Raw genomic sequence first — 17,792 nt, 5'->3', positions numbered from 1 at the left:
GACGGGAAGCAGTATGCTAAGCCACAGCTCTTAAAGAGGCCAGTACTTTCTGTGTTATCTCCTTCCCCTCCCCTTTATTTCTGGACCTGGGATCCTGGCAAGGAGGAGAAGGCCCCACATCCAAATTTCCTCCCTTAGGGTTAGGTTTGGCTCCCTGGTCTAATCTCTTACCCTTGGCTGTGGGCTGCAGCTTCCTATCCCTCTCCTGCTCTTCTTCCTGTAGGCGGCTAAGAATTTCCTGCAGGGTCTTCCCAATCTCCACAAAAGATGGGCGCAGTTTGGGGTCCATCTGTAGGTATACACAACAGCCATGAGCCCTGCCCTCCATCTCCCACCCCAAAGATGGCATTTGAGTCTATTTCTGGCATCTTTGAAGATTCAGATGTGCAGCTAAGAGACCTTTTCTCAAGGCCCCAGACAATGAAGATAAAGTTCAGGTCAGGGAAAACACTATTGTCTACTTCCCTCCCTGTCTTAGTGTTTGTCTTATCACCTTGTCACAGAACCTTCCAAAAGTATGCTCATATTAGTTTATTCTTTTCTTGAGTTCTGCTCCTAATGTGTTTCTGGGAGGTATCTGAACAAAGCCCACCTACCCCTTGATCCTAACAGGTAAGGTCTAGCCCCAGAGCTATATATATGAAGGCCAAGAAGAGCCTTTCTCATATGCCTCAGGACCAGTTGGATCCACAGTCCAACAATAAAACTGGACCAGAGTTCCATCAACACCCAAGGCAAGGAGTGATGGGTCTATCCTATAGGCTGAGGACCAGATAATACAAAGCAATTTTTTTCTTTCCTTGGTCCAGGGCTCCAAATAGGTTAGCTAAGAGCCAGAGGGAGGAGAAGGAGGTGTGGTTGCTGTCACTACAGTGAAAATGAGGTCCCTTGGCTGGGCGCGGTGGCTCACTCCTGTAATCCCAGCACTTTGGGAGGCCGAGGCGGGTGGATCACCTGAGGTCAGGAGTTCGAGACCAACCTTAACATGAAGAAACCCCATCTCTACTAAAAATACAAAATTAGCCGGGCATGGTGGTGCATGCCTGTAATCCCAGCTACTCGGGAGGCCGAGCAGAGGCAGGAGAATTGCTTGAACCTGGGAGGTGGTGGTTGCGATGAGCCAAGATCACACCATTGCACTCCAGTCTGGGCAACAAGAGCGAAACTCCGTATCAAAAAAAAAAAAAAAAGAAAAGAAAATGAGGTCCCTCATGAAGCTAATTAGCAGCCTCTCTGTACAGTCCTAACCAGATGAAAAGGGTTCAACCAGCCCCTGATGAAAGGCAGAGGGAGAAAGATACTCACATTACAGCAGTTGAAGGTAAGCTGCAGAAAGTCTGGAGGACAGTCTCCTACCATGTGCTGGAAGGCATCATAGTCCAGCCCGAAATTCTGTGGATGGGTATGGAAAGCCTAGGTAGACAGTTCATTAATCCCCCGACCCATCCTAGTCTACTCAGTAGAAGAGGTTGGGAGCTGCCCCTGACAACCAGCCACAGACAGTTCCAGCAAGTCCACCCCAGGAACAGAACAGTTTCATTGCTTCAAACTAGCCCCATCAGTGGCAATGATCCCCATGGTTGCAGCTCACCTCTGTGCGGGGAAGATAGTCCGGATCGGCCTGGATGCGGGCGATGATCTCGCAGAGGATGATACCATAAGAGAACACATCTGCCTGGTGGGTAGTCAGACTTTGGTTTCCCTCTTAATGGGTTGAGGGGTAGGGTATCTTCCCCTGCCTCTGCCTCGCCCCACCCCCCCATCTAACAACCCAGGCTTGGGTTAATATTGCCCATATTTCATCCAAGTCAGTCACTGGGCAGCTGCCAGGTACACCCCTGGTACCTTGTAGGAACATCTACCTGTTCTTAGTAGGAACATCTTGGACACTCTGCTAAGAGTAGATTCTAAGGAGAATCAGGGCTGAGCGCGGTGGCTCATGCCTGTAATCCCAGCACTTCAGGAAGCTGAGGCGGGCAGATCCCTTGAGGTCAGGAGTTTGAGACCAGCCTGGCCAACATGGTGAAACCCTGTCTTTACTAAAAATAAAAAAAAAATTAGCAGGGCATGGTGGCGCATGCCTGTAATTCCAGCTACTTGGGAAGCTGAGGCGGGAGAATAGCTTGAACCCGGGAGGCAGTGAGCTGAGATCGTGCCACTACATTCCAGCCTGGGCAACAGAGTGAGACCATCTCGAAAAAAAGAAAAAAAAAAAAAAAAAAAAGGAGAATCAGGCCTTGAGATCCTCAAAACTTACCTTTTCGTTATAGGGCTCATCTCGGAGAACCTCAGGTGCCATCCAGAATGGGGAACCCACCACGGCCAACTTCTCACTCCCCATGCTGTGGGGTGAGATTATACAGAAAATGAGCTTGCCTTGGCTGGTGCAATGGAATCTTTTGACCATTCCTCCATCCCAAGGATGGGTATAGGCAATTTAGGGAGCTGAAGTTGAGCTGTGACCAAGTCCTGGCCTCTGGGGAGGAGGCTAGAATTTTCCCTTAGCTTCAGCCCCATGTCCCTTGAACCCCAGCATCCAGTAGGGCTACATACCTGACATCGGGGATCTTCTCAGCCAGGCCAAAGTCAGCTACCACTGCAGAGTAACCATTCTCATCCCTCTTTATCAGGCAGTTCTAGGATTCCCAGGAAGGAAGAGAAAATAATGTGGCTCAGAAGTGGGGATCAGTCAGCCACAGAGTTACCACCCATTCCTCCCTTCCTACCACAGGGCACCTTCTTCTCTGCTTCTTGGTGAACCACACTCTTAAGCTGACCCCACTGGTCAGATCAGGGGCTCTAAGACAGCCAGGTGAGATTAGTTAATCCTGGGTCTTGGTTACATTTAGGCTGCCCTAGGATACACTTCACATTCCAAACACAATTACTCGTCTTTGCTTTCTAAGTGCTAGGCATAGTTTTAGGTGCTAGAAATAGCTAGACGAAAACAACCAAAATCCTTGTCCTCTTGGAGCTTGCAATATAGGGGAGAACAACAGACTATCAGGCCCCTGGTCTCCCTTCCTCCTTCCTCAGAAACAGACCCAAAGCCCAGGCCTGACCTTGCCAACTTCATATAAGCACAAGACAAGTGTCTAAGCCTACACTAACCTTCACTGTCCACAAGATCACAACCAACCTCTTTGGCATTAAAAGTCTATGATCTGGCTTTATCCAACTGGCCTAGCTGCTGTTCCCCTGTTCCTGGTGCCCCTATGCACATATCCTCATCCAAACTTGTCACAGACAAGCTTGACTTACCAAACCTGAACAGGTCCTTCAAGCCTTTGCCTTTGCTTACACTGTTCTGTTCCATTTGAAACATCCTCCCAATTATCCTTTTCACCTAAGAAAATTTTGTCTTTTAAGGCAAGCTACCTTTTTAGCCATGACCTCATCTTTCTCTCTCCCTCTCATCTCAACTTCTTTAGCTCCTCCTCTATGACACTCCTCTTACAGTCTAGCAGAAAAGCTATGAACCCCTCAGGAGCAAGTTCTGGTTTGGTCCTTCCTTCCTCACAGGTTTCAATTCATGAGACAGGCTGAGAATATGCTCACTGAACAAATGCTGTCTTCAGGTCAACCCAAATGACCTGTAAATAAACAAAGCAGCAACCACCTCTCCCCAAATAGCTGCTTTCAAAATAGCCCTACACTGCTCTGGCTCAAGAGGCACCTCACCCCACCCCCTTCCTTCAGAATAGCAGACAGCAGGGATCCTTGGCTCACAGAAACACTTCTGGAGCCAGCAAGGCCCCATCTGACCCAAACCAGCCCTCCCTCTTCCTTGCCAGCCTTAGTATCTAGTTGCTAAGACATGGCCAGGTCACTTCCTGCTTACTCCTGTCAGGTACAAATCAATCCCTTACTCTGGCCTTGACATGATTACACCATTCCCCTTCCCCAAGCTGGAAGGAGCCGTGATTTCATCCCTTCTACCCTGGATCACAGGTAGACATGCCTCATCTCTGGCTTCCAGGAAGGACAGTCCTCATGCTTGTCCTGGCTTTGGCTCTCTCATCAGTCCTGCTGGCTCAGCACCCCCCACTCCCTGATTTTGACTGTCTGTAAGAAGATGGGCCCTAGGCCAGCCTTCCTATCAGCCAAAGCCCCAGCTATAGGGCACCAGCCTGTGAGGCAGTGGCAGCTCAAATATGTCACCTATGTCTCTTCCTTCCCAGAAGCCTGCCTACACTAAGCAGTAAGAGAGGCCCAGTCTGATTTCCCTGAGGCAAGAGGTGACCTTTTCAGTTTCAAAAAGCAGCCCAGGCACTACTGCTGCCTGGTTCCCATTCCTCATTGTCCTCACACCTATTATACCACACTGCAGCAGTGACTTACATGTTTGCCTCTTCACGGGCAAGGAATGATTTCATTTGTCTCTGTATCTGTAACCTAGCACAGGCACCCAGAAGGAGCTTGGCAAAAGTGTGTTAAATGAAAGTTTGAGGGCCGGGCGTGGTGGCTCAAGCCTGTAATCCCAGCACTTTGGGAGGCCGAGACGGGCGGATCACGAGGTCAGGAGATCGAGACCATCCTGGTTAACACGGTGAAACCCCGTCTCTACTAAAAAATACAAAAAACTAGCCGGCCGAGGTGGCGGACGCCTGTAGTCCCAGCTACTCGGGAGGCGGAGGCAGGAGAATGGCGTGAACCCGGGAGGCGGAGCTTGCAGTGAGCTGAGATCCGGCCACTGCACTCCAGCCTGGGTGACAGCGCGAGACTCCGTCTCAAAAAAAAAAAAAAAAAAAAAAAAAAAGTTTGATCTGATGACTGAAGCAACGGGGCTTCTTTTAAAAGCATGTGTCAAGCTGGGTATGGTGGCTCATGCCTGTAATTCCAGCACTTTGGGAGGCCAAGGCAGGCAGATCACCTGAGGTCAGGAGTTCAAGACCAGCCTGGCCAACATGGTGAAACCCTGTCTCTACTAAAAATACAAAAATTAGCCAGGTGTGGTGGTGGGCACCTGTAATCCCAGCTACTCGGGAGGCTGAGGCAGGAGAATCACTTGAACCCAGGAGGCAGAGGTTGCAGTTAGCACGCCACTGCACTCCAGCCTGGGCAACAGTGAGACTCTGTCTCAAAAATTGAAATTACAAAAAGCATGTGTCAAACGTATACAATAATCATATATTCCACTCTCCATAGTGAGGACTGAGATGACAAGAGACTCAAAAGGGTGGCCATGGATGCATTTCCTGGAAACCTACACAAATTCTTCAGAACTGGGCCAGATCAGACACCTGAGAGAAGTACCTGAGGTGTCCTGGAACAGCTGCACAGTCAGTATTAACATTGAATAAAGCCACCTGAGTGGAGAAATGCCAAGTCTATTAATTCATGTTCACTCTAAATCAGTTAGGATGATCAGTTAGGATCAGGCAGGAAAAGACTGATTCTACTGAAAGACTGAACAGTCAAGAGGTTCTTTTCATAGCACAGGGAGATCAGTGACCGAACTGCTGGACTCCTAAATGCCTCAGGGACTGCTATATTTCAAGTCTCTTAGAGGATTATCGGTTTTGGTGTAATATGTCCCATCCCTTACCCTCAATCCCACCATGTGATCCCGTACCTTTACCATAGCTCTTGTGTAATGACCTGCTGACTTAAATATCTCCACAACTAGAGTAGAGCCCATGAAAGGTAGAGATTGGATTCCCCAACATTGTGCCCTCTAATAGCATAGCATAAATAGTTCCCAGAAGCTGCAGATGGTTTTAATTATAAAAATTAACTGCAAGGTACACTAACAGTCATTCTCTACATCCCTCCAGCATTCAACATTGTTCCTAATTCATGTTCTCTTCACTCTGAAAATTGGCATTTTCTATTCCTCGTTGTGTGGCATAGCCTGAGACCATAACTGAATAGGCTTTTCATTCTAGTGAAATCACCTAAGTGGCTTCTATGCAGTCAACAATAACAACAGAAAAGAACTAAGAACTAAAGGTGCAATTCATAATTCATACTCATTCCCAACAGTAACCACAGAAGATCAGTAGTACTTTCCTGATGTTGGGCAGTAATGGTATTAAGCAGAAGCAACTACTTTCTCAGCTGCCCCCAAGAGCCAAGGCTCGGGTATATGTATACTGGTTACTCCTAGAGCTACTGATAAAAGCCTGTGTGTGGCTATTGGCATTTCTTCATAGTGCTCATGAACTGAGTGTTTTTAAAGCCACACTGCCTCCCACTTCCTTCTAAGTAAGTTCTTAGCCTTGCCACTGTAAAAGTCTGTTTCAGGCTGTTTCTTAGAAGTAATTACAAAATGAGACTGAACGGCTATATCTGACAGACATTTTACTCTTAGAGTATTATTGCAGTAGCTGCAGACATGAATCCTATAAAGGCAATACTACTTTCACGAGGCACGTTGATAGGAAACTTGGGATCTTTTTGCTTCCAACCACAGGCTCAGGATCATTTGGAAAAAGGCATCTACTTCTCTCTGTCCTGGTTTACCCATGTGGAACATGTTACCTCTACTTTAAATCCCTCCTGTCAGCTCTGGTCTGAGCAATGTGGACTGATCACTCCTGCAAAGTCAAGGACAGCATCTATTTTACAGACTGGGAACACGGAGTTCTAAGGTCATTGAAGTCATTCAGAGATGGGGACAAAACTGGGCCTGGGACCCAGAATCTCAGCTCTGGAGCAGGCGTTTCAGCCTCTTTGCTATCAAGCCCTTCCCTGAAATATGCCCAGGAAGCCTTTACTCTCATAGGCTCTATGCTAGGTGCTAAGAAAACAAAAGTAAATAAGAGGAGCACTTGAGAAACTCATATGCTGGTGGGAGATACAGACACAACAGAACAATCAAGTGATATGGAGTGTATAATATTAAAATGTAAGAAAACCTGATACTGTCCTTAAAGAAATAAAACACAGACCCAAGATGGACTATGAAGAGATAATTTAGAAACCTCAGAGCCCTCTACTGTCCCTTTTGCTTTATTTCTCCTTGGGACTTTTTGTTCTTAGGGCCACTGCCACCACCACACAGGTATCTTGGGTGGGCTGCTCTGGCCTAGGTGTAGACATACACTCCTCTCCCTAATTCCTGCAACACGGTTACAATGAGGCTGAAACATTCAGACAAAACTTTACCAGATAAATCTCAGAGATGATAAAAGGGCAATGAACACAGACAGTATCTCAAATTGGACAGTCTGGTTCATAAGACTCACTTGTTTGTCTTCAACTTGAGATCCCCTATAGTATACTTCCCAGCCTTCCTCTAGAGTTTGCAAAAGTCCTTTGCTTTCACCACCTGGAAGTATCCTCAAAACCTCCTTAAAGTCCAGACCCAAGAAAGTATAGCCTAGAAATATAGGGAGTTATTTCTCCTATGTTCCTAGTTTCTTGTCTCAAGCCAATTGACACTGGCAATACTCATTCCCCATTAGGAAAAGCAAAGGATAGTGGTCTTATCCTATAGTCCAAAAAGGTTAATTATTTTTGTAATACAGCACAACAAGCCCAGACAGACCCACACTTGGACACTAGTGCAATGGGACAAAGTGCTTTCAGGGCACAGAAGGGAATATGATGAACTCTTAGGGAGTGGAGGCTTTCCTGGAGGAAGCATAGCTACCCTGGCCCAGAGTGATCTTTCCTGCTCTGAAAACTTGTCGTCTATGTAGCTAAACAATTATAAAATGCTGTCCACTACTTTTTAGTTATTTGCCAATAAGACTGTACGCACCTCTAAGTCAGAAGTTCCTCTTTTCTAATATTCTTTCATCATTGCAGCCAGAGACAGGAGACACGTGTGTGTGTGGGGGGGGGGGCGGTGGATATCTGTGTAACTGATACATATTTTGTCACAAACTCCCTCTATCTTAGAAAAAATGGTGCTTTCTGAGTAGGAAGCAAGGATTTGATATCTAAATTGATTCAACCCCATCCATTTACCTGGAACAAATGCATTTTTATTTTTATTTTTTCAAGACGGAGTCTCACTCAGTTGCCCAGGCTAGAGTGCAGTGGCACGATCTCAGCTCACCTCAACCACCATCTCCCAGATTCAAGCGATTCTCCCATCTCAGCCTCCCGAGCAGCTGGGATTACAGACACCCGCCATCGTACCCGGCTAATTTTTGTATTTCATTAGAGATAAGGTTTCACCATGTTGGCCAGGCTGGTCTTGAACTCCTGACCTCAGGTGATCTGCCCACCTCGGCCTTCCAAAGTGCTGGGATTACAGGCGTGAGCCACCACGCCCAGCCTGCACTTTTCTTAGTTTTGGTTTTCCAAAACATTCTGGGGGAGAAGAAATGGCTAATGAAGAGATAAGATATCACCTTTCAGGTCCCAACTGCCTAACTGTCCAGTTCTTACAGACAGTAAAGTAGATAAAGGGCTCCTTATAACTAGGCCTCAGCTGGTTCCCAGTTTCTACTTGCCAGTCTTGTGCTCCTTCAGGAACAGTGCAGCTGACTACAAATGACTCTGCCACACACCAAAACCATTCCATGTGAGGCATCCAGGTACTTACTGCTTTAGGCTTTATTGACTCAGAGTACTGCTACTTCTGTTCCCTTTCAAGCTTTTTCTTAAGACAGGCTCCCCTCCCCTTCATCTAGGGCAGAAGGAGGAGAAGTATGTGCATGCATGTGTGAATATGTGTACATGTAGGTATTGAGGGTGGGGAATGAAGTGACAGCTATTCTTAGGCAAGTACAAAACTCTCATACACCTCCCTAGCAGACTTTAATTCAGTTCTTGGGCAGAAGTCATATTAGATATGTTAGATCGCCTTATAGCTCCCCCATCAATAATCAAACAGTATTATTTATATAAACCTTGTCATGATGGTATCTTAGGCCATTTGGCTATGAGGTGCCTGTTTTGTGGCATGGCCAACTTCCTCTGAAAGAGACTCTTTTCTAACCTGGTCACACAGCAATTTGGACAGCAAGAGTGCTACAGAGATCAGCTGATGCCAAAGAGGAACTGGCAGGGCAGCAGAAACTCAATCACACAGGCAGAAAATGGGTCAGTACATTATGGCCCTAAAAACCTGCATTCAAGTGACTAAAAATCACTGAACTCCTGCTCTTAGCTAAGACCTACATCCTGGGGGCCACGGGAAAGAAAATTGATAGGCCCCTATACTGCCTTGACTGCTGTCACTCCTATAAGGCAAGAATTTATTAACCTTTCTCATGTCATTTGCTCTTGTTACACATATTCAGGAGACTGAAGTTAAACATGAAGGCTCTCAAGATGTATGCGTTGGCTGGGCACAGTGCACGCATGTAATCCCAGCACCTTAGGAGGCTGAGGCAGGTGGACTGCTTGAGTTCACGAGTTTGAGACCAGTCTGGGCAACATGGCAAGACTTCATCTCTATTAAAAATACAAAAAAAGGCTGGGTACAGTGGCTCACGCCTGTAATTCCAGCACTTTGAGAGGCCAAGGCACATGGATCACCTGAGGTCAGGAGTTTGAGACCAGCCTGGTCAACATGGTGAAACCCCATCTTTATTAAAAATACAAAAAATTAGCTAGGGGTGATGGCGGGCATCTGTAATCCCAGCTACTCAGGAGGCTGAGGCAGGATAATTGCTTGAACCCACGAGGTGGAGGCTGCAGTGAGCCAAGATCACTCCATTGCACTCCAGCATGGGCAATAAGAGCAGGAAAAAAAAAAAGCCCCAAAAACCCAAAAATACAGCTAGGCATGGTGGTGCACGCCTGTGGTCCCAGCTATTCAGAAGGCTTGATTGCTTGAGCCCATGGGGTGGAGGATTGCTTGAGCCCATGGAGGAGCCCATGGGTAGGAGGATTGCTTGAGCCCATGGGGTGGAGGCTGCAGTGAGCCAAGATCATGCCACTGCACTCCAGCCTGAGTGACAGGGTGAGACCTTGTCTCAAAAAAAAAAAAGTATATGTGTTGGCTCACTCAGCACTGAAAGGAACCTTCTGTAAGAAAATATAGGCTTATGGTGGGGCACAGTGACTCACGCCTGTAATCCCAGTACTTTGGGAGGCCAACGCGGTGGACTGTTTGCAGCCAGGAGTTCAAGACCAGCCTGGCCAATATGGCAAAATTCTTCCTCTACTAAAAATTAGCCAAGTGTGGTAATGCGCACTTCTAGTCCCAGCTACTCAGGAGGCTGAGGCACGAGAATCATTGAACCCAGGAGGCAGAAGCACTCCAGCCTGGGCAATAGAGTGAGACCCTATCTCAAAAACAGAAGGAAAAGATGTAGGCTTTCTAAGGACTAACTATAAAATGTAACGAATTATGTCCTCTGTGATTAAATGTTAAATCTGACAGCTTTCTTGGCAAAAGAGAAGGGTGGTATCTCTCAATGAGTTGTGAAAGTAAAGCCTTCATACCTTAGATGTGAGGTCCCGATGAAAAATGCCTTTGAAGTGAAGGTAGCTGAGGCCCACTGCTATGTCATAGGCCAGTTTTACCCTCACAGTCCAAGGCAAATGCAGGTTACTGTCTAGCAACTGTTCCAGGTTCCCGGAGTTGATATACTGCAAAACAGAAGGAAAACCCAGCTACCATTTATCAGAAATGTTTAGGCTAGTAGTGAAACCATTAGAGAGTAAACACCTAGAAGAGAGAGACTTTTTTTTTTTTTTTAAGTTGTTGAGGGCTTATTCTGCCTCCAAACACTATAGTAGGTGCTGCACACAATGACACTTTCCTTTAAGGAGACCAAAATCTATTAAGGGACATAGACAAACAATATCATATAATAACTATTAAAATATAGTTATGTGCAGGTAGGACAACACCATGCAGTACCAAGGATAAAGCTAAACTGTGAAGGCATTTCAGAGGAAGATGCAGAGAGGAAATAAGGAGTCAGAAAGGATGACCTGGAGTAGCAGGAAAGAGGGACACAGAGGGAGCAGCATATGCAAAGTTACAGGTTAAGTGCATGATGCATTCAGGAACTTAATTTACTTCGATATGGCCAGAGTGCATTTATAGATGAGTCAGGAAGTGAGGCTGATATGTTTTGCTAAGATATGTGAACTTTATCCTGTCTATAGGAAACAAAAGAAGCATTTTAAGCAGGAGAACCACATGGTTATATTTGCTTTTTAAAGAAAATATTATTTTAGCAATGGTATGATAGATGGATTAGAGTGAAAAATACAGAGAAAGGGAAATAGGAGATTACTGCAATAATCCTGGTGAGAGCAGGGCATCTGAATCATGGCAATAGTAGAGGCACTGGAATGAAAGCAAGATTCAAAATGTATTTAGATGGCAGAGTTGAAAAAAAAATTGATAATTACCTGGATTAGAGAATGAGAGCAATAGGCTATTGGTCCCTGGATGTCATTATTAAATACCCAGAGAGTAAGGAGAGGAGTAGGTGTTTAGAAGATGAGGCAATGTTAAAAGGCAGTGAGTTCAGGCCAGGTATGGTGACTCATGCCTATAATCCTAGAACTTTGAGAGGTAGGAGGATCGCTTGAGCTCAGGAGTTCAGACCAGCCTGAACAGCATAGTGAGAGAGACTTAGTCTCTACAAAAAATAAACAGAATTGGCTGGGTGTGGTGGCTCATGCCTGTAATCCCAGCACTTTGGGAGGACGAGGCAGGCGGATCACGAGGTCATCCTGGCTAACACAGTGATGAGACCATCCTGGCTAACACAGTGAAACTCCGTCTCTACTAAAAATACAAAAAATTAGCCAAGTCTGGTGGCGGGTGCCTGTAGTCCCAGCTACTCGGGAGGCTGAGGCAGGAGAATGGCATGAACCTGGGAGGCGGAGCTTGCGGTGAGCCGAGATCACGCTACTGCACTCCAGCCTGGGCGACAGAGCGAGACTCCACTTCAAAATAAATAAATAAACAGAATTAGCTGGATGTGATGGTGCACACCTGTAGTCCTAGCTACATGGGAAGATCACTTGAGCCTGGGAGGTTGAGGCTGCAGTGAGCTAAGATCATGCCAATGCACTCCAGCCTGGGTGACAGAGTGAGACCTTGTCTTTAAAAAAAAAAAAAAAAGATAGTGAGTTCAGCTGGGAGAAGTTAAATTATTAAAGTTGCAGGTGCTTATTGGACAACCAAGGTGGAAATGATCTAAATACAGTCAGTTTGAAGTTTAAGAACAAAGTCTAAGTGAGAGACTTAATATTTAGGAGGCAAAAACATTGAGCTGAAGCAGTCTTGCATTCCAAGGTCATGCATGCCCAGGGTTTAACATGTAAGATGGGAAATTAACAGAATCCCAAGGAACAGGCAAGAATGTCAATAGGAAAACATTCTAAACGTTCAGAAGGACAGCCAGGTGCAGTGGCTCATGCCTGTAATCCTAGCACTTTGGGAGGCCGAGGCAGGCAGATCACCTGACATCAGGAGTTCAAGACCAGCCTGGCCAACATGGTGAAACTCTGTCTCTACTAAAAATACAAAAAAATTAGCTGGGCATGGTAGCAGGTGTGTGTAATCCCAGCCACTCAGGAGGCTGAGACAGGAGAATTGCTTGAACACGGGAGACAGAGGTTGCAGTGAGCCGAGATCGCACCATTGCATTCCAGCCTGGGCAACAAGAGTGAAACTCCATCTCAAAAAAAAAAAAAAAAAAAAAAAAAATTAGCTGGGTGTGGTGGTGTGTGCCTATAGTCCCAGCTACTCACAAGGTTGAGGTTGTGATGATCACTTGAACCTCAGGAGGTCAAGGCTGTAGTGAGCCATGATTGTGCCACTAGATTCCAGCTTGGGCAACAGAACGAGACCCAGTATATTTATTTATAGATAATAATAGCAGCTGTTATTTATATAGTACTTAAATTGTTTGAGGCACTGTTCTGAGAGTTTTGCATATATTATCTCATTTAATCTGCACAATAACCCTGTAGCTATACTGTTACTTTTTTTCCTTTTTTTTTTTTTTTTCATGTCAGACAGGCAACATGCAGACATTAATAAGGTTTGAGGGTAATAAACCTCATACATGCACGTGAAAATCCAATAATCATGCTGTGGACTACAAAAGGACTATATACTATTACTCCTATTTTAGAGAAGGCATTTAGAAATTAAGCAACTTGCTTAAGATTATCCAATTATTAAGTGGCAGAGACTGGCAGACTCTGCAGTCTGGCTCAAGTCCATATTCTTTACCACTACGTTGCACTGGAGAGTTAGAGACCACAGCATCTGAGTCAGAGAGCCTCATTCAGCACAGGAGCTCAAAAATGAATTTACTCAAACCTTATATGATGTATTATTTCCCTCCTCCTCCCAAGGGAGAAAAAGACAGAAATTCCTCTGAGCCTAAAATTTGTATCTTAATACATATTTTGGGGTACTATTGAATTTACAAAGGACTAGGGAACTTAATGGGATAAGAGGAGAAATATCTGAATTCTAGCCCAATTCAGCCTCCTAATAGCCATTTAACTTGGACAAATCAACTAATAAGGCTATCCATCTTTCACTTTTCTCAACTATAAGTAGGTATGATAATCCCGGATTCACCTAATTTGCAGTGTTATGAGAATCTAATAAAATACGTGAAAGTCTCATGCCTGTAATTCCAGCACTTTGGGAGGCCAAGGCAGGCAGATAACCTAAGGTCAGGAGTTCAAGACTAGCCTGGCCAACATAGTGAAACCCCATCTCTACTAAAAATACAAAAATTAGCCAGGCTTGGTGGTGGGTGCCTGTAATCCCAGCTACTTGGGAGGCTGAGGCAGGAGAATCGCTTGAACCCGGGAAGTGGAGGCTGCAGTGAAGCGAGATTGAGCCACTGCACTCCAGCCTAGGCAACAGAGTGAGATCTTGTCTCGAAAAAAAATATGTGAAAGTTGGCCAGGCGAGATGGCTCACGCCTGTATTCCTACCACTTTAGGAGGCCGAGGCAGGTGGATCGCCTGAGGCTAGGAGTTCGAGGCCAGCCTGGCCAACATGGTAAAACCCTGTCTCTACTAAAGATACAAAAATAAGGTGGGCATGGTGGCAGATGACTGTGATCCCAGCTACTCGGGAGGCCGAGGCACGAGAATCGCTTGAACCTGGGAGGCAGAGGTTGTAGTGAGCAGAGATCATATTACTGCACTCCAGCCTGGGCAACAAAAAATAAAATAAAACATGTGAAAGTGCTTCAAAAAAAATTTAAATGTCATGCACCAAAAAGAACCAGTTGGGGGCAGCACCATGCAGCACTTCAGATCCTTGGAAGCATCGATGGGTTTTGGCAAGGCAGAAAGAATGACTAAAAATAAATCTTCTAACTTCTCAAAAGGGAAACTTGTTGATCTGCTTCATCCTGCTTGATAATCCATCTTTGAAAATCTTAAAATAAGGCATAATGACGGCATAAGCACAGCGCCTTGCTCTCTTCATTCTAGTTGAGTCTGCCTAAGGTTCACATTTGAGGTGCCCATTTGCTGAAAAGAAACTGAGCTTGTGAACTTCAAGTTATAAGTGGGCAGTGAAGCTGATGTCTCATCATGCAGGCAGGTTTCTTTAGCTCTGAAAGTCAAAAGGTAGGCAGTGGTTCACTTCTTTAGCATGATGACAGTGTGATATGTCGGGCCTGTCTTCATGAGCCACTCAGGTTTCCCAACTGAGTGCCAGGCAGAAGACACTATAATGAAAAGACTGTATGTGCACTCTCTATAGGCCAGGTGAGGCCAGGACTCTTGGCTCTGGGAAACACTTGTTTACTCTGTTCAGCAATGTCTTTGAAGACCCTGGAAATCCATATGCAAAGCCAGAGGGTGGAGAGCACAGGAAAAGGTGACAAAAGATGAGGAATCACACTTGGCTAATAGATTCTGGCTTTTCCAGGCAAGATGGAAAAAGCGCAAACCAAGGATCAGGGAGGAAAAACAAATGGAATTTGCTTTTATAACCCATTTCTCTTGCCTGCCTTTGGTGAATAAATTAGTTGGGCTGATAAGCCTCTAGGCCCTCAGAAACCACTTCTCAATGTTTCAAGACCTTTACATGTATGAGAAAAGGAAATTTAAGATCTGCCAACAAGGAAGACTTCTTTTTTTTTTTTTTTTTTTTTTGATATGGAGTCTCACTCTGTCACTCAGGCTGGAGTTCAGTGGCGCCATCTTGGCTCACTGCAACCCACGCCTTCCAGGTTCAAGTGATTCTCCAGTCTCAGCTTCCCGAGTAGCTGGGATTACAGGCTCGTGTCACCAGGCCCAGCTAATTTTTGTATTTTTTTTAGTAGAGACAGGGTTTTCCCATGTTGGCCAGGCTGGTCTCGAACTCGTGACCTCAGGTGATCCACCCGCCTCAGCCTCCCAAAGTGCTAGGATTACAGGCATGAGCCACCGCACCCAGCCAGAAGATTTCTACACAGTCTCTGTGCCCATTAGCTGGAATGTTCACTTCTCCATAAGCAACTCGCAGTGCAGACTCAGCTGGTGTGGCTTCTAAACAAATCCCTCTGCAGGAAGCAGAGACAAGAGCAACTGTATTAGCATGTTCAGCTTTCCCAGACAGGGATAACAGCTGTTTTGCTTTCATTTTCAGCTAGACCACTCCCTCGGTCAGCCCTATAAAACAACCCAAGGCATTGGTAATACAGTTAATTATTACAGAAGTTTTAACATTTTTAATTGTTGTTATTTTAAGCTTTTAAGTTAGAAACTATAATACAGCCAACAAAATGTGTTACAGGTACTTCAATACCTCTCAGTGGCTGTTATCTTTTTCTATACCAATTTTAACTATACCAAAACCTGCCTCACTTCCTCATGGTCTAATAAAATAACAGAGTTTCTTGCATTTCATTTGTGTTTGACACTTGGTTTCATTACATATACACAGCCTTTTCCTAGAAGGCACTCAGTAACTTTTAAAAGTGTATTGGTAATTCAACTATATTATGTAAATAAACCTTTATTACTAAAATGCAAGAAATCATATGCCAACATCTTTTTAATATCACCAAAGGCACAGAGAAGTGGACATTCAGTTCTCCACTCAGGAATATCAATTCAGGTTATTTCTACAAACATTTATTGAGCACTCCTTCCCCTACTGCCACTTCCATATGAGAGTAAGAACTTGTCTCTTGGCCAGGCACAGTGGCTCTCGTCTGTAATCCCAGCACTTTGAGAAGCTGATGTGGGAGGATCGCTTGAGGCCAGGAGCTCAACACCAGCCTAAGCAACATAGCAAGACCCCCCTCTCAAAAAAAAGATGATAAATTATATGTTATATGTATTTTACCACGATAGAGAGAGTGTGTGTGTGTGTACAAGCGTCCCCATAGTTCTTTAGTCCCTTCCACTATGTAAGGACATAGCAAAAAGACAGGTATCTATGAACCATGAAGTAGGCCCTCACCAAACACTGAATCTGCCTGTGCCTAGATCTTAGATTGCCCAGACTCCAGAAGTGTGAGAAATAAGCTTCTGTTGTTTATAAGCTACCCAGTCTATGATATATTCTTATAGCAGCACAAATGGACTAAGACAACTGCCTAGGCTAAAGAGTATAGGTTCTTCCCACATATTCCCTATAGGGTCTGGTAGGTACCAATTCAGGCACAGAGAAGCACATAAACACATCCATACAGAGAATATTCTGGACTGGCTCTAGGGAATATGTACCTCTCTCTGAGGTAAATGCACCCAGGACTCCAGTTCCCAATTCTTGCTGATTCTAGTCAGCTACAGTAGTCTCAACCAGTCATAACTATTCAGAACATAAGACAAAATAGTAGCTTTAAAAAATTTTTTTTTTTTTTTTTTTTTTTTTTTTTTTTTTTTTGAGACGGAGTCTCACTCTGTCGCCCAGGCTGGAGTGCAGTGGCCAGATCTCAGCTCACTGCAAGCTCCGCCTCCCGGGTTCACGCCATTCTCCTGCCTCAGCCTCCCGAGTAGCTGGGACTACAGGCGCCCGCCACCTCGCCCGGCTAGTTTTTTTGTATTTTTTAGTAGAGACGGGGTTTCACCGTGTTAGCCAGGATGGTCTCGATCTCCTGACCTCGTGATCCGCCCGTCTCGGCCTCCCAAAGTGCTGGGATTACAGGCTTGAGCCACCGCGCCCGGCCTAAAAAATTTTGAATTATCAATGTACTGATACCTGCAACCAAATAAGCTTATCTCTGAACAGTGGCTCAAAGGCATTCAGAGAAGGTCTGGAGAAAATATCAACTGTAAGAATTATTATTCCCTTTTGAAAAATCTACCCAACTGGCCAGGAGTTAGGGCACTTATCCAAGGAAGATAACTGTGCTGCCATCCAACTAGCAGAGATAATTTGCTACCATCTAATTAGCAACATGGTACTGAGAAAGATTCATCCATCCTTCTATTCACCTACCCAAACACTGAAAACCTACAATGTGAAACACAAAGATAAATGGGGCCAGTCTCTGCCCACAGAGACTAGTCTAGCCTAGATGGTCTAGTAGAGATGCCATACAATCAACTAACACTTTTTTTTCCACACAGGAGAATAACATGATCAGATATGCTACGTAGAAATATCATTCTTTTTTTTTTTTTTTTTTTTGAGACGGAGTCTCGCTCTGTCACCCAGGCTGGAGTGCTGTGGCCGGATCTCAGCTCACTGCAAGCTCTGCCTCCCGGGTTCACGCCATTCTCCTGCCTCAGTCTCCTGAGTAGCTGGGACTACAGGCGCCCGCCACCTCACCCGGCTAGTTTTTTTGTATTTTTTAGTAGAGACAGGGTTTCACCGTGTTAGCCAGGATGGTCTCGATCTCCTGACCTCGTGATCCGCCCGTCTCGGCCTCCCAAAGTGCTGGGATTACAGGCTTGAGCCACCGCGCCCGGCCAGAAATATCATTCTAACGGTAGTATAAAAATGT

General features: G+C 45.3%; 1 protein-coding gene and 1 non-coding gene across 9 annotated transcripts in view; both read right to left on the bottom strand.

Moving 5' to 3' along the window:
* TESK2 (testis associated actin remodelling kinase 2) overlaps positions 1 to 17,792 on the bottom strand; it is a 152,335-nt gene that overhangs the window by 1,815 nt on the left and 132,728 nt on the right. For 6 of the 8 annotated variants that reach the window (XM_077971782.1, XM_077971731.1, XM_028843039.2 and 3 more), the window contains 6 exons: positions 10,351 to 10,497; positions 2,554 to 2,636; positions 2,258 to 2,342; positions 1,592 to 1,675; positions 1,306 to 1,392; positions 172 to 289 (listed from right to left, as the gene is read on the bottom strand). In XM_077971782.1, the coding sequence (XP_077827908.1) occupies positions 172 to 289; positions 1,306 to 1,392; positions 1,592 to 1,675; positions 2,258 to 2,342; positions 2,554 to 2,636; positions 10,351 to 10,497 (604 nt within the window). The remainder of the gene's footprint in view (positions 1 to 171; positions 290 to 1,305; positions 1,393 to 1,591; positions 1,676 to 2,257; positions 2,343 to 2,553; positions 2,637 to 10,350; positions 10,498 to 17,792) is intronic. The other 2 variants (XM_028843046.2, XM_077971815.1) reach the window with 1 other exon arrangement.
* On the bottom strand, positions 12,886 to 12,986 carry LOC114675477 (small nucleolar RNA U13). The gene has a single exon (XR_003726477.2). It is a non-coding gene; the product is annotated as a small nucleolar RNA U13 (small nucleolar RNA).

This window comes from Macaca mulatta, chromosome 1 (assembly GCF_049350105.2).
Source record: "Macaca mulatta isolate MMU2019108-1 chromosome 1, T2T-MMU8v2.0, whole genome shotgun sequence".
NCBI lineage: Eukaryota > Metazoa > Chordata > Mammalia > Primates > Cercopithecidae > Macaca > Macaca mulatta.
The sequence above is the reverse complement of the archived record's forward strand: the minus strand, read 5'-3'. Positions and strand labels throughout refer to the sequence as shown.